The sequence below is a fragment of the Quercus lobata genome, chromosome 6 (assembly GCF_001633185.2).
Source record: "Quercus lobata isolate SW786 chromosome 6, ValleyOak3.0 Primary Assembly, whole genome shotgun sequence".
NCBI classification, from domain to species: Eukaryota; Viridiplantae; Streptophyta; class Magnoliopsida; order Fagales; family Fagaceae; genus Quercus; species Quercus lobata.
The window spans coordinates 53852551-53869260 of NC_044909.1; the positions used below are offsets into that span (position 1 = coordinate 53852551).

General features: G+C 35.5%; 2 protein-coding genes across 3 annotated transcripts; one reads left to right on the forward strand and one right to left on the reverse strand.

Moving 5' to 3' along the window:
* Positions 1 to 9177: 9177 nt before the first annotated feature.
* On the reverse strand, positions 9178 to 9862 carry LOC115950818 (cullin-1-like). The gene is made up of 3 exons (XM_031068074.1): positions 9828 to 9862; positions 9547 to 9708; positions 9178 to 9432 (listed from the first exon to the last, which is right to left on the reverse strand). Exons 1-3 carry the CDS (start codon positions 9837 to 9839, stop codon positions 9193 to 9195), a joined length of 414 nt encoding a protein of 137 aa, XP_030923934.1. The 5' UTR covers positions 9840 to 9862; the 3' UTR covers positions 9178 to 9192.
* Positions 9863 to 12259: 2397 nt separating this feature from the next.
* LOC115950963 (isocitrate dehydrogenase [NAD] regulatory subunit 3, mitochondrial) lies at positions 12260 to 16710 on the forward strand. 2 transcript variants are annotated; one of them, XM_031068251.1, is made up of 4 exons: positions 12260 to 12956; positions 13669 to 13896; positions 14613 to 14691; positions 15895 to 16710. In XM_031068251.1, exons 1-4 carry the CDS (start codon positions 12450 to 12452, stop codon positions 16167 to 16169), a joined length of 1089 nt encoding a protein of 362 aa, XP_030924111.1. In that variant the 5' UTR covers positions 12260 to 12449; the 3' UTR covers positions 16170 to 16710. The 2 variants fall into 2 exon arrangements, with proteins under 2 accessions (XP_030924111.1, XP_030924110.1); XM_031068250.1 differs by having other exon boundaries at positions 12267 to 12956; positions 13657 to 13896; positions 15895 to 16709.

Here is a 16710-nt window from a genome sequence, read left to right on the forward strand (position 1 = left end):
TCAAGTTCGACATGGGAAGCAAGTAACTACTATTTTGGGAGGTGCCAGGTTACTGATTAATTAATGATTTTGTTAAAACTTAAAAGTGTAATTTTTTATTAGAAAGTTGCCTACAATAGACTTATTAGTAGTAACTATTTATGACACAATTTTCACTAACTATTGCTAATGTCCCCCTCAAAAAAAAAAAAAAAAAAAACTATTTCTAATGTTGGAGTGTCATGAGTTGGTCTAAAAGTATTGTTGCTATAAAAGCCTCATACGATAATTTGCCATCTTATCGAATTACGAAAAGAGAATGTAAATTTTTTGGTATCTCTGGCATTGCTTTTAGATAAATCAATAGCTATAATATACTTTAGATGCACTCTACAATACCTTAAAAAATAAAATAAAAGTATACTAAATTATAATTTTGACTCTTTATGTTTTAAGGTGCTTTCATTCTGGTCCCTTATGCATTAAAATTTTCACTTTCATCCAACAAGTATGGTATTGTTTTCAATTTTGTCCTCATGTCAATCTTCATTAGTGATATTAAGTGAAACCAATATTTTTATATTTAATTTCCATTTGAATCTCTACTTCCATTGCAGTCGAACATATATTCCCTCTTAAAAAAAGAACTTACCAATCTTTGTAAGCCCACCAAAACCACTTATCAAATCAACCAAATACCTACTCCAAACACATTCTACAATACCATTCTCAAACGCCCATAAAATGATAAATACCACAAAAAAGCAAGCAAACAAACATATTTTAGGGAAAAAAAATCTGCTCATTCTTCACTATGGAAAACTACAAAGTGTAAGTGTTCAAAGATGATAGTGGCAACTAGCCAACCACCTGCAAATTCCAATCGTCACTCATATCATTGTCCAAAATTCAGAGTCATCACTTATTATATCTTTGAGATTGTGTCAGCAACAAATTGTCATCACAAAATGGTAGCATTTGAAGATGACGGCGGTATTAGGTATGCTTGGATTTCAATGAAGGTAAGTTTTATATACAATGTAAAGTATTTTGATATAGAAAAAGAAAATAAATTAAAAAAAAAGATAAAATGATAAATAATTTATAATTTATAATTTATAATTAAACTGAATTGACATAGATTAAACAATCTTCAAAATGACATAGTTTTATAAATTGAAATAATTTCGTAATAATTTTGAATTTAGATGATAGTATTTATTATTTAATGACCACAAGAATACACAAGATGAATACTTTGAGAAAAAAAATAAGGCGAAAACACCATTTTGGTCTCTACATTTTGGAGTTACAGTCAATTTAGTTCATACATTTTGGTAGCAATCAATTTGGTTCCTATTATTTTCAATTTGTAATCAATTTGGTCCCTAACGTTAACTCACTAACGAAAAATGCCTATGTGACAAATGGTTTGCATTGTTGACATATTTAATATTAAAATATTAAATAAAATCTGAATTTTAGTGACCACATCAACGCTTAGATGGCAAAAAAAAAAGCCACCTTAACTTTAAAAAATAACTTTCTTTTCTTTACAAATTCTTTTCCTTTATTTATTTTTTCTTTTAATTTTCTTAAAATTTCTTTAACCAAACACCCAGTCACATTTAAATTTAACACCACCAATCCTTTTATAAAAATAAAAAAAACACACACACACACCACCACCACCAATCTTTGGCAACCAAGTCCACCGCAACACCCAAAAATCTCCTCCATCATAATTCTTGGAAACTCGTGTGAGAGACAAAGAACAAGAGCTTTGGGTTTGGAAAGAATCGGATTGAGTGAGAAAAGGGTTAGATTTTAGTTCGATTGTGAGAATTGAGGGTTTATTTGAGGAGAGGGGAAGAGATAAAAGCCACTGGCACAGTGCAGATCCAGCCATGGTGGTCGCGAGAGTCAAAGAGGGCTTAGAGAGAGAGAGAGAGAGAGAGAGAGAGAGAGAGAAAGAGAGAGAGAGAAATGAAAAAGGAGCCCTCTCAAGAAATAGCCCTCTTTGACAAAATGGGTTTAGATCTGCAAAATGGGTACAGGGATGGTGGATTTGCTTGAACTGGGTTTTATTGTTGTGTATTCCTTTGTAGATGTAGTGATCTGCAAAACAGGTAGATGGATGATGGATTCGCTTGAAATGTTCTTTTATAATTCGTTTCTAGAAGAAAAGGATTTTACCAAATGTTTGCCGTTGGACATGGCTTCTCTTTGTGATCCGTTCTAATCCTAATTTAACTTACCAAGAACAATGATGAATGAATCTTTTCTGAACAACGAATGATTGAAGAAATGGTAAAGAAAATTAAAAGAAAAAAAAATAGAGAAAGGAAAAATTTTGGTAAAGAAAATAAAATTATTTTCTAAAAGTTGACCTGGCTTCTTTTTTCATCTATGCGCTGATGTGGCTACTAAAATTAAGCCATGTCAGCATTTTATTTAATATTTTAATATTAGATACGCCAACAATACAAACCGTTTGCCACATAGGCATTTTCAGTTAGTGAGTTAACAGTAGGGACCAAATTTACTACAAATTAAAAATAACAGGGACCAAATTGATTACTACTAAAATGTAGGGATCAAATTGATTGTAACCCCAAAATGTAGGGACTAAAATGGTGTTTTCGCCAAAAAAAATAATTAACCAACATAAAGTTTGGATGTGTAATTCAGTTAAAAATTTTCAATAAATATATATATATATATATTTTTGGTTTTTACCCCTAATTTCAAAGGTTCCTTATTTTTTTATATAAACAAAAAAAAAAAAAAAAGTCAATAATTGGACCACCATGGCCAAAATGGCCAACTGGCCCTAAAATCGTAACTATATAGTTAGTAGGCTCCGTTTACAAACATTATAACTTACTAGCATCTCGAGTCTTAAAGACTCGATTTTGGCCTTCAAAATCGAGTCTTTGAGGCTCGGTTTGTATGCTTGGATCAGCTTTGATGTGGCAGAGTTGCCACTTGGCATTCACATGGAAATCGAGTCTCTAAGATTCGATTTCCACGTGTGTGCCAACGTGAATGAACCACGTGGAAGCCCCTGGAAATCGAGTCTTAGAGACTCGGTTTCCAATTGGGGTTTTTCAAAATTAACGTCTTCGTCTCTATTCTCTCACTCTCACTCACACTCACACTCACACCCTCTCACTCTCACACAAACCAGAGCACTCTCACCCTCACTCTTACATTTTCATTTCCCATACTCACAAAACTCTCTCATTTTCTCTTTATCTCTCACACGGCCTCTCACATTCACACACGCTCACACACACACAGAACCCCGCCGGCGTCGACGAGCAGAGCAAAGCCCAGCCCAGCCCAGCGACGACGCCGACGAGGCTGAGCCCAGCCATCGGCTCCTCTCCTCCTCGATCTCTCTCTCCCTCACTAGAAGATCCTTTCTCCTTTTCTCCCTCTCTCTCATTACCACCCCCATACCCATTCATTTTTCCTCACCATACCCATACCCATACCCATACCCATTCCGATTTTGCTTGGTAAGTTATTTATTTGATTTTTTGTTTTGATTATTGTGAAATTTTGGGTTTGGATTTGGATACTTAACATTTAGGTTATTTATTTAATTTTCAGTTTTGATTTTTGTGAAATTTGGGTTTGGATTTTGTGGTGTAATATGTAGATACTTTATTTAATTTTTATTTTATGATTTTTATGAAATTTGGGTTTGGATTTGGTGAGTGCAGATGACATTCAACTCTCTTTGGCTGAAGTCAAACTTGCTTGGATAGTGCATATTGTTGCTGCCATCCTTAAGACTTTCCAAATTTCTGGCTTCAGGTTAAATTGTTATTGCTGATTAGGATTATAGCTTTTAGGAGAGAATTGTATATCTCATTAGACCCATTTGCTTGTCTATTAGGAGCTTAGGACTTACAAGTTTATATTAAATAGTTATCTCATATATTTAAATGTTATAGTACCATTACAAATTACTAAATTATATGCATATAAAAAAGCACTTAGTAGTTTGCTATTGAAGAAACAAATTACATAGTCTTTTTTTAGTTATGTAATGTCTTTAACTACTCATTCCCAACTATTTTATGCTACAAAGGGCTCTCTCACTGAATAGACCATTTATTATACTTCAACATGAGTTACTGAATTAATTTGAAAGGTTAGAATTGCTTCATTTATCTTATGTTGCATTTATTTTTAAATGAATTTCTATTTCATTTGCACTGCCTGATTACTGAACAAATAAATAGAGAGTAGAGTCAGTATTTGGCTGTCTTCACACTAACATCGAGCCTCTTGCCACTGTTATGCTAGAACCACTACCAGTAATTTTTTCTCTTCGCTTTTAAGTTTGACCATTAAATAAGATCAGAATTTGATATTTGTTTGGGTAGTTTTGATTTAGGTCTTTAAGTTATGTTTTTATCTTAGCTTTTTAGTTTGTGCATTAAATATGATCAAGTTTTTTGATATTTGTTTGGATTGGTTTCAGTTTAGGTCTTTAGGTTATATTTGGTTTTGATTAAGGTATTTGAGTAAAAGTGATTTTAGTTTAGTTATTTGTGTTAATTTTTTCATATTTAGCTATCTATGGTGGCTGGGTTAAAATAAAGGAGCAGATTTAAAGAACTTAAGTGAGTCTTAATCTCTTTTAGGCACTTTGAATATTGAAATAGAGCAGGGGATTATTGTAGACAAAGTTATAAGCAATACAAGTCAAGTGGGAATGAAAAAGTAAATTAGGAATTTCCCTTAAGCTATATAAGTAGGAATGTGAATCTCTGTGGAAGGAAGGCTTTTCAATTCTTTAATTTTTTAATTCTGTTGAAGAATGAAAGAACAGGATGAGTCAAAGAATGGGTATAGGTCATATTCAGTGAAATTTCTTTTAGAATCATTTGGGCATTATTTATGATTTAGATTCGGGTATTTTGGTTGATTGGTTATGATTTAGGTTTTTCGGTTAGGAATGGTTTTGTTTAATTAGTTTAAATAGATGGATTAGATTTAGTTTTGATTAAGGGATTTTGGTTAGAAGTTTTGTTTAGGTTAGCTGGCTTGGCATAAATTGGTTTTAGGTATCTTGAATCGATTTTGCATATTTGGGTTGCATTGATTTTGAATTTTCCTTCTCATTCAGAGTAAGATGAAGATTTGCTCCATCACTCAAAAGGCAAATCTTTAATAATCAAAACCACACCAAAGTTTTATTTTAAAACTTGATTTTTTTTGGGTCTGCTGTTTCTGAAAGGTCCCTTTTTAAAATCCCTTTTGGCTTGAGTATTTTGGCCGGATTGGCTTTAATTCAGGTTTGATTTTAGATTTGGGTTTATATACTAAGGTATTTGGTTTAGAATTGGTTTGGTTTTGCATATTTGTGTTAGATTTGGTGTTGTTTTGAGTATTTGGGTAATCGAGGTTTGTTTTTCTAGAACAGGTGATTGTTAAGGAGGCTTACATGCAGATAATTCACTGTAAAATCTACAAATTTTGTTTTCAAAGCAATGTAATTGTTACTATTGTTTGTTTTAAAGCTTTCTCATGATTTTTTTGTTCTGTTAAGGGTAACTAGAAATCTCTCATATGTCATCTTCATCTCTTAAGGGGTTATATAGGATGCCAATAGAATAAATTAATTGCTTTATGGCAGATGCTACATATAGATCTTAAATATGTACAATTTCCCATGTCATCTTCAATTTGCTTATGTTATATGTAATTCCTTTACACGCGTTCTCAGTTGTAAAAAATTATTTTTGCCATTTAATATTGAATTAGATCTGTTATAGAGAAGAAACTCTACTCTTAAAATTTGATTGAAAATATGAAACATTTTAATAGTAAACTTAATTCTTAACATCCGTAATACATATATAAATTCCATATAAACATTTCTAAGCCTTAACACACTAGAAATTTGGACATGGTAATAGTTTCCTAACCACAATGGGAAGGTTGAGATGTATACTCTCTTCAGTCAGTTGCTTAGTTCCATGCTTTGCCTTCTCAACCCTCTTTTTTGTTTTAAAGGAAGATTAGATAGATGTTAGCAGATTACAAGATTCTTTCTTCAATATCTCTACTTAATTTTGGTAGAATATTACTTTAGCCACTTATAATAAAGAATTAAGAAATCATTTTTGTAATTGAACTTGCATTTGAATAGAAACTAAAAGTGCTCATATATAATTTCTCAGCAAAATCTCAAAATTAGCATTTTCTTTGTCCATTAACATACAGCTAATAATTTGGTTTATAAACAATATGTTTTGTGTAGTTTTTTGGTTGGTATGTATGTTATGCATTAAAAAAATGCATATGAGTTTAGACTTCAATAGGAAATTTTTTTTCTTTGTTAGTATGGTTTAGCAGGAGTTGTGAAACTGAATTAACCATCTATTGAATAGATAGAGTATGGAGAATATGTGTCTACAATTAACGAGGTTGAGAAAATTTATGTCCTCAAGTAGCTTAAACAAAACATAGATTATGATCAAACTTTGTGGTTTACATGCATTTATAATTTATTTTTTTAATAGTTTCTTATCAAGCTTCTAAGATACATTTACTTTGTGCAATATATAAATGTTGGGGTTGAACGGAATCTACAAAGGTCTATATTTATTCCTCACAAAAGGGACATGATTGGCGGAAACCACACAAAAAACAATGCAGAGGTACATTGGAATTCAAAAGAAAAAACAGTTAGTTGATGCTGAATCAGCATCTTCAAATGCACTTGGTTGAATTGTTTTAGATTTAGATATTTGACTTAGATTTGGTTTTAATGGGTTTAAAATAAATTTTGTTTTGAGTATTTGTATTAGATTTGGGTTAAATTAGTTTTTGGTATCTACCTATGGTGTTTGTAATTAGATTTGTAAATGGAGATATGTGTTGGGTGTTTAGTATGTGGTAAAAGTGTATTTAAATATTATTAAAAAAATTTCTTTTGTAATAAATGTAAATAAAAAAGCTAGTATTAATAAAGTTTGACTCTTTTACGTTATATGACTTTGGATAGTAAGTTTTATTGTGAACTTAGAGTTTTGTTATAAACCAGGATAGTAAGTTTTGAAAATAACGTAATGGCCAGATATAAGTTGTTTTTTGAGAATTTTTCTTAGATTGTTTTTGGTTTTTTTTTTTTTTTTGAATCCTGTCTATTATGTGCTAATTGCTTATCATTCTTGTGCAGTATGGTTGTTGCAAATGCTGGACGGATTGACCATACACAGCCTGGCCCTATTGACAAGTCGGTGTTAAAGTTGCAGCCCACCCATCGGTCAGAAGCTATTTGGAATGGGCAGGTACAATACAGCAGTAAATATTTATGTCAAATGTACACGCATTTAATTCATACAATGTACATGCAGATGTTTGTCATATGTTAATCCAAGGATCCGTTTTGTGCAGGATCCAGGAGCCCTTACTTGCCGTGGCCGTACTGAAGAGTTCTCCAACCGAGAGCCAATGGTAGACGATCGAGTCGTTGACATCATTAAGGCATTAGGCTTGGAGGGACAGCTGAGGCAGCCGGGTAGAGAGCTTGACCACGGCCTAATTACAGCCTTAGTGGAGCGATGGCGGCCTGAGACTCACACCTTCCACATGCCACATGGTGAGATGACCATCACATTGCAGGATGTAGAGGTGATTCTCGGGCTTCCTGTTGATGGTGACGCTGTAACAGGGAGCACACAAAAAACTTGGACGACTGTGTGCGAGGAGTTCCTTGGCTTTCGACCTATAACTCAAGAACAGCATAAGGAACTTAATGGCCAAAGGATTCTCATCAAACGGCTTTTGGAGCAAGTTGCTAATCCATTGCCGCCTAATGCCGAAGAGGATGAGCTGCATAAGTACGCACGATGCTATATCCTAGTGCTACTGGGGGACACAATATTCATGGACAAATCCGGCGATAGGGTGCATCTAATGTGGGTGCAGCAGTTGGAAGACCTTCGCAACCCACGAAGGTACAGTTGAGGAAGTGCTTGCCTTGCATGGTTGTACCGAGAGCTATGTAGGGCAAGCCATAAGGACACCAGTCAAATCGGTGGGTGCTTACTGTTGGTGCAGTATTGGGTATGGGCTAGGTTCCCCTATTTGTGCCCGGCAATTGAGCATGGCCCGCCAGTGGGCGCTTATGGTCCTCCAGCGCGTGGTCCTCTGTACCTGAAGTAAGTCTCTACCTTATAAGGATTGTTTCTTATTCTAGTGATATTATTAATTGAGTAAATATCTATAACATTATCTTAGTAGTTATATGTGATAACATTATAGTTTTAGTCATGACATTATCTTAATAGGAAAGTTCTAAATATTGATCTTTTGTTCTTGATTGTTGTAGGTAGGCGTGGGTCCCAAACAAGAAAAACAGGCCTGCCCACATCTTCAGGGACAGGTATCGCCAGCAAATAGCTTCAATGTTGCCAAGCCAGGTATGAAAATGCCTTGTTTAACATGTTAACATGTTTAGGAACAAGATATATGTTTGGTGAACTTTGAAATATAAACATAGTTGCCTAATGTGTTGCGTACTTGTTTTTGGGCTACTGTAGGTGGTGTGGTAGCCGTATGAAGTCGATTTTGAGGACCTTCTGCCATGGTGCGTTGCAGGGAGGGTTGTGTGGACGGCAACGGTGCCGCTTGTATGTTTCCACCTAGTAGAGATACATACACCGGATCGTGTCGTTCATCAATTTGGGATGATCCATGAAATTCCCGCCGATGTTGACATTGACACCGTGCTTCATGCCATTGATTTAAGGGGGAAGGAGGGCGTTAATTGGATGCGGAAATATGCTCTGCATATCATAAATTGGGATAACCGCCTTCAACGGTGTTGTCAAGCAGTGCGTGGTGATATGTCTCCACAGCATCAGTACTTCGGCTGGTTCAAAAGGGTGACTCGGAGGTTCATCGATGTTCTTGGTGCTACATTGATTCTAATGGTAACTTCTCCACATCTTCTACATATTACCGTACTTCTTAGCATGAAACCACTATTTATAAAACATGATATATGTGGTCCAATGTATGCTTAGCATCAAAGAAGTAGCTTAAAGTTGTTTTCTACTTAAGATTCCTTATAGAGAACTTTGTTCATTTACCTTATAGAGAACTTTGTTGATTTCAAAATTGAAGGTCATATTTCTTATTTCAGCCTTTAGAGTTATGGTATACATTCTTCTTCCCAATTTTTTATGGAATAACTTGAATTGCCCTACAAGCAGAGGGCCCATAGTAGAACTTAATACAACATATACACCTTAAGATTTCTATTTCCACTAGAAGGATATTGAGATGGTTCACAATCAGTTCAATGGGTTTTGAATCAAACATCCCATTTATGTTGCAAGTGCCCAATGAGTAAATCCATGTAAGTTTTCTGTGCTTTGTTCTTGTTTCATAGAATCCCTTGAAAACCTCCACACACCTTACCTGTAACAAATGCATTAAATAATATAATAAAATACTACAAAACCTCCTACTATATTGCAGAACTACTGTTAGTGCTAAAAATTTAAACAAGCCCATTCTCTAAGTAAATGTTACCATCTCTGGAGGGAGGCTGAGATCAAATGATTTATAACTTGGCCAGAATCCAGTAGTAAGGACAGTAACTGTCAAATCAATTCCAGGGTTTACATTCGTGTTATTACGAAGATATTCCTCAAAGTTGGTCTGATTTTCCCGTGCTAATGTCAAATCTGTGACCTGGAACCCAAAAAAAAAAAAAATAATAAATAAATAAAGAAATGCAAAACATAATCTCAACTGAGCATAATAATGTCAACAGATACAAAATTTTGACCAAATTATCATGACGAACTCACCATTCCCTCCATCTTTGATGTAAATTGTGCACCACCCTGCTAATAGAGGTGAAGGATCAAACATATTTTTCCAAGTATTTGCGTAGAATGAGTCGGCAGGAGGTCTGTAGCCAGTGGTCGTATTTGTATCACACTGAGCATCGTCGGCATCACCTTCATCATGGAACTCCATATTTTCCTATTCAAAATGGGGAACGACTTCATGGTCATCCACATCGTTCTCAAAGTCGCCTCGCTCAATCCTCTCTTCGTACTCATCCACACCATCAATACTTTCACCATCATTCGCAGCATGATCTTCGTCTTCATCTTCGACATAGTCTTCGTCTTCGTCATCCTCCTCTAAATGTGTCTCTTGACAATGGAGGGTTTCACCAGTATTGACAACATGATCTTGAGATGGGAGCATATAACCTCCCATTGTATACCCTCCTATTGCAGTGCATCCATCATCAAGGGCTGTAAATTGTAAAGACGTAGTTGTTTGTTGCACCATCTCAGTATCAACTTCCGCAAGCGGCTCTGAACTTATGTACAACTCAGCAGCATTTACTTGGGGCATTTTCTGGATCCTATTAAACATCATCTTCACATGTTTGTCTTCTTTAATCGCCATATACCCGTAATTTATCCGTTCATGTAGGACTTCTTGTGGGTAACGATAAATAATCTTGATGTCATACCAAGCAGAGTTCAAATTCAATTCGTTCATTAGTTTCAACTTCAAATCATTCAACGTCTTCAACTTACGACGTATCATCATGGGGTAGCATTGGATACCCGGCCCTATAAATGGAAATCCCTCAATCCCCCAAGATTGTTAAGGGGTCCACCGTAGTATACATTTATATCAATATTCTTCAGATGTTGTGAACCTATTAGAGAGTCAAGTATAATATGTTAGCGACATATTTTATCTCTTTCATTTAACATCAATTACAAAACCTTTTCTATCTACTCAAACTACAAAAATTACAAATTCTCACCCCACAATTGCATATACTCACCCCACATCACATACAAACACACTCAATCATTATCATTTCATACTCAAACAAATAAAAAAACTAAAAACAAAACTCACCCCCATTACAAAATTTCAACTCAGCTCTAACTAATATAAATAAAAATATCAAACCAAACAACAAGAAAAATAGCTATGATAAAAGCCTAACAATACAAATATATATCTACAATATTTTTTACTTGTTATAAAATCCTAGCAAATATATACATTAACTTGCAAAAATAGTCATGATAAAAGCCTAACAATACAAGTATATATCTACAATATTTTTTACTTTGTATAAAATCCTAGCAAATATATACACTAACTTGCAAAAATAGTCATGATAAAAGCCTAACAATACAAATATATACCTAAATATATTTTTTAATTTTTATAAAATCCTAGCAAATATATACACTAGCAAACATAACATGTTACAAACCCCACATTTGCATATTCACATACAAACACACTCAATCATTATCATTTGTTTCCCAAAAAAAAAAAAAAAAAAAAAAAAAACTAAACACACAACTCACCCCATTACAAACCTTCAAATCATTCTATCAAAAATATAAAAAACAATATCAAACCAAACAAAAAAATTAGTCATGATATACATACCCATAAAAAAACCTAACAATACATATATATATATATATATTATATGTAACTAACAACTAGAGAGATTGAGAAACCTTACCTGACATGAGGATGTGGGGTGAGTTTGATTTGAAATTTGTAATGGGGTGAGTTTTGTATGAGAGTGAAAGAGAGAGACAAACAGATAGCTGCTGCTGAAATGAAAATGACTAAGACAGGAAGGATGTGGGTGCTAGCTGAATGTGTATGACACTAGAGAAACCTACAATGAGTGAGAGAGCATGTGCAAACTGCAAAGGCTGACTCCCGAGAAACCCCAGACCAGACAAAACCAGTTAAACTGTGGGACCAAGACATGACCAGACATGACCAGACACGATCAAAAGAAGAGAGTTACTGCAGTCCAAAATCGAGTTTCTAAGACTCGGTTTCACTTTTAGCAAACCGAGTCTTTGACACTCGAGATCAATGTGTTAATGCCATATAAATGTGTTAATGCGTTTGGGCATGTCCACGTGGAAATCGAGTCTTAGAGACTTGATTTCCACGTGGACAAGCCACCTTGGATTTGCCCACGTCAGAATGGCTCAAATCCCACGGGGCATGTTCACGTGGAAATCGAGTCTTAAAGGCTCGATTTTGAGGCCAAAATCGAGCCTTGAAAGCTTGAGATGCTAAAAACTTATTATCATTTTGAACGAAGCCTACTAACTATATAGTTACGATTTTAGAGCCAGTTGGCCATTTTGGCCAACCACCATCCACATATGGAATTCCAAAACGCCGCATTGATGTCCTATATTTCTGGAGACATTTTTGTTTACCATTTTTTTCTCGTGAATTTTAATTTTTCTGAAAATAGATACTCCTAATAAATTTCATAAAGTTCCGCTCAGTGTCGTAATTCGTAGTAAACTCCTCGCTCTCTCTATTTGTTTCTTCTCTGCTTACATTTGGCGCAGCCTTTCAAACACACAAACAGAGAGAGAACCCGAACCCGTGGACCCAAAATGGCCCGAAGATCCGTACCCGTTCTAAAACAACTCCTCTCGAACTCACCGATCCTCAACCAGACCCGATCCGTGACCTACATGCCCCGACCCGGCGACGGAGCTCCGCGCGCCGTGACGTTGATACCGGGCGACGGGATCGGACCTCTGGTGACCGGCGCGGTGGAGCAGGTGATGGAGGCGATGCACGCGCCGATCTACTTCGAGCGCTACGACGTGCACGGCGACATGAAGAGAGTCCCCGAGGAAGTCATGGACTCGATCAGGAAGAACAAGGTGTGCTTGAAGGGAGGACTGGCTACTCCGATGGGCGGTGGAGTCAACTCGCTGAACATGCAGCTGAGAAAGGAGCTCGATCTCTACGCTTCGCTCGTCAATTGCTTCAACCTACCTGGACTCCCCACGCGCCACGAGAACGTCGATATCGTTGTTATTAGGGAAAACACTGAGGGTGAGTACTCAGGGCTCGAACACGAGGTCGTTCCTGGCGTTGTTGAAAGCCTTAAGGTATTTTCGTTTAATGCTTTTTAGCTCTCTAGGTTTTGATTGTTTGATTTTGATTCATAATAGTTCTTATTGGTTTAATTTTGACTGTGTTGAGCTTAGTTGAGAGCTATTTCTTTTTCAACCATGGGTTTTTAATTTTTATGATAGAAACTTTGTGTCACTTTCAGATTGTTACAGTTTTGTAGAGGAGTGTAAATCTTATTTTTATTGATTTTAATTTTTTATGAATGAGATTGATTTTATTTATTTATTATTACTATTTATGAATGTGATAAAAATAAATAAATAAAAAATTAAGCCTACCTAATAGTTTGATTTGAAATTTTGACTTTTTTAACTATAGGACAATAAGCCTTGTGACACAAAACTTCCAATTAGTATAAGAACAAAACATGTTTTCAATATTCTTGTCATGACATAGCCTAAATTGGTACATAATAAAAGTGGTGTCGGTCGTAAATTCAGATAAAAGTGACGTTGTTCTAATCATAATAGTCTACAATAGTAGTTGTGAAAAATGTCGTGTCCCAACTCCTGAGAAAATTGTTGTTAGTGGTGCGCCCACGTGAAAAGATGTTGCACTTATTACAACTTGTCACCTCAAGAAGTTGTGAAAAAAGTTGTCCCTGCCTCCCTGGCATTGCTCTATTTTTAAATAGTTGGGAGTTTTGTTTGTGCCTCATGCTAATTTTTTTGCTAGGTGATAACGAAGTTCTGTTCAGAGAGAATTGCTCAGTATGCGTTTGAGTATGCTTACTTGAACAATAGAAAGAAAGTGACTGCTGTGCACAAAGCAAACATTATGAAGCTTGCTGATGGTCTATTCTTAGAATCTTGTCGAGAGGTTGCCACAAAATATCCCGGGATCCAGTACAATGAGATTATTGTGGACAACTGCTGCATGCAACTTGTTTCAAAGCCTGAGCAATTTGATGTCATGGTATGTGAAACCACTACATTCACATAATACTAGATGGGGCTTGCTTGGATGCCCTCTTCATATTTTTATAAATATTTATAGAATAGTGCGCAATACGTCTATGCTTGTTTGCTGTATATGTCTATTGGCATTCGTTAATTGTAAACCTGCTGTAAGAAGCCCATGTCCTTGGCTAAATCTTATTGGTGTAGAATTTCTTGTTTATTGTGTATGTTTAATTGGTGATATGTGATCAAGGTAATTATGGAAGAGAAATTAACTGAAAATTAAAGCTGGTGGAAAAGATAGGGATGTACTGTTATGTGTAGGGATATGCTGGTGTGATGTATCACTTTTCTACTCAGGTCTTCTGGTTCCCTCTAAAACAGAGCATCTTTTGAGCCATCAAGGAAGCCATAAGATTGTGAGTTGTGAAGTTGTTTTCGGGGGGTTAGATCATGAAATCTATTAATGTTTTCGAAATAGCTATTGTGTTACATGGTGTTTATAGAGGGGGATAAGAACTCTAGGTGTTTTTTAAATTGTTTTCAAATGAGAAGAATTAATGCAACAGGAGTGTAAGTACTGAATTGATTATGGTTTTCTTCCGCTCTGCAAATGTTGTCTGATTATCTCGACACTTTTTAGTTGTTCTCTTTTTTTTTTTTTTAATTTTTTTTTTTATCAACGAGCAAAAAGGATTCTGTAGGTGATGCAGGTTGGTTTAAATTTTGCAGGTGACACCCAATCTTTATGGTAATCTAGTAGCAAATACAGCAGCTGGTATTGCTGGTGGCACAGGAGTCATGCCAGGAGGTAAGCCCGTGTATATTTTAAAAATTCCAGAGCACATATTCTTATATGTTGCCTTCTGTTCAATTAAATTGGGGGTAAGGCTGCCTACAAACCACGTCAAGTTAATTTTTTTTCCTGTGTGTTTGAGAGAGAGAGAGAGAGAGAGAGAGAGAGGAGAGAGAGAGAGAGCTTATCTCCATCAAATTAAGATTGGAGAGGAGAGCAGTAACAGTCAATTCATAAGTTTCTGGTGCATAGTTGGCTCCATCAATAGGTTCATTCGTTATATAAAAATGTAATGTGCCAGTACCTGCACATTGTAGGCAGTAACTGCTTTCAAAGGTGTAGATTATGTATAGACTGTTTTCTTAATACATGTATAGGCTGTATAGCCTGTTCATCAAAAAAAGTATAGGCTGTATAGCCCTTGGCATTTGTTTTAGATACTTATACATGGAAATTATCATTTACTCACGAGACAGAAAAAGAAACAAACAGAAACAAAAGATGATATTGGAGTTTCTCTCCTCCCTCCCTCCCTTTCTCTAAACCGAAGGTTTATTTTGAAAAATATTGTTCCTTCAGCAATTGCTCAAAAACATATGATAATGCTTACCAAACTGTACTTGGAAGCTCTTCCAGCTCAACTTGTATTTGGAAAAAACCAAAACCCTAGTTTGACCCTTAGAGCCACCTACACTCTGTAAAATTTTCTAAAGCTTGTTTAGTAGACAGCGAGTGGAGCAAATGAACCCTCTTAAAGATAAGGGCAAATACTATTCAAGTTTGTTAGTCAAGTAAAGCATGAGCATATTTATGCAATATGTACTTATTTCTTGTAGGCCTACTAAAATGTAAAGGAAAAAAAGGATTCTGGCTGATTATCTTCTTTTTTAAACTCTAGTTATGTCAAATTCTTTGTTCGTTTGTTTGTGCATTAAAAGAGATGAATTTTGTCATCCTGTTCTTTTCAGAGTTCTTTTAATTGGTAAGTTAATAAACACGCCAAATGGATCTTGAGGTAATGACCTCATCCTCTATCCCATTATTGTTGGAGGAGAAAGTGCCATTTATATCAGTGTGGTTATAAGAGTGAAACCCTATACCAAGAAGCATTCGACCAATCAGTCCACACATGCAGAAAAACAAATATTACATCACGTGTTCCAATATTATTTTGCTGCATGCCTACTTGTGATTGACCAATTATGGATACTGTTGCAGGCAATGTTGGGGCTGATCATGCTATTTTTGAGCAAGGCGCTTCGGCAGGAAACGTGGGCAATGACAAACTACTGGAGCAAAAGAAAGCAAACCCAGTGGCCCTGCTTCTTTCTTCTGCCATGATGCTGAGACATCTCCAGTTCCCTTCATTTGCTGATCGATTAGAAAATGCTGTAGAACAAGTAATTAAAGAGGGCAAGTACCGAACAAGAGACCTTGGTGGACAGAGCACAACCCAGGAGGTTGTTGATGCAGTCCTAGCTGCCTTGGACTGATTGAGAACATACTCGTGTCCACCTCTGCCTTGGACTGACTGAGAATATACTTGTTACCACCGCTGCTAAACAGTTTTGCGATTTAGCAGGGAATTCTTACCTGCGTGTATTCTTTATTTCTCATCTTCATAAATATTTTAGATTCATTTTCTTCTTAATCACTATTAAAATGATTTTTTGGGTCTAAATAATAGCAATTTTAGCATGAAAAATGGTGTTTTTTGGAGGGGAAGATAATCAGAATGTGATCATATACTTCAATTCTCTGATGTGATGAACTCAGGTGTATTCTAATTTTTATATATCAGGGCCAAGTATGGTATCTGGGAAAAGTTGACTGGAGAAATGGTTCTATTACATTTACTAATCTTATTCATGACACATCTGCTAAATTTATTGTATGAATCACTATATAGAGAATGTAAAAAGCAGCTGTGTGTTCTAATTGTATTTACGTGGTGTTTGGTTTGTGAGGTCCAAATTCTTTCCAGTCCAGTTGTATAAGAAGGGGATGCCTGAGAATGTAGTGACGTCTTTGTTT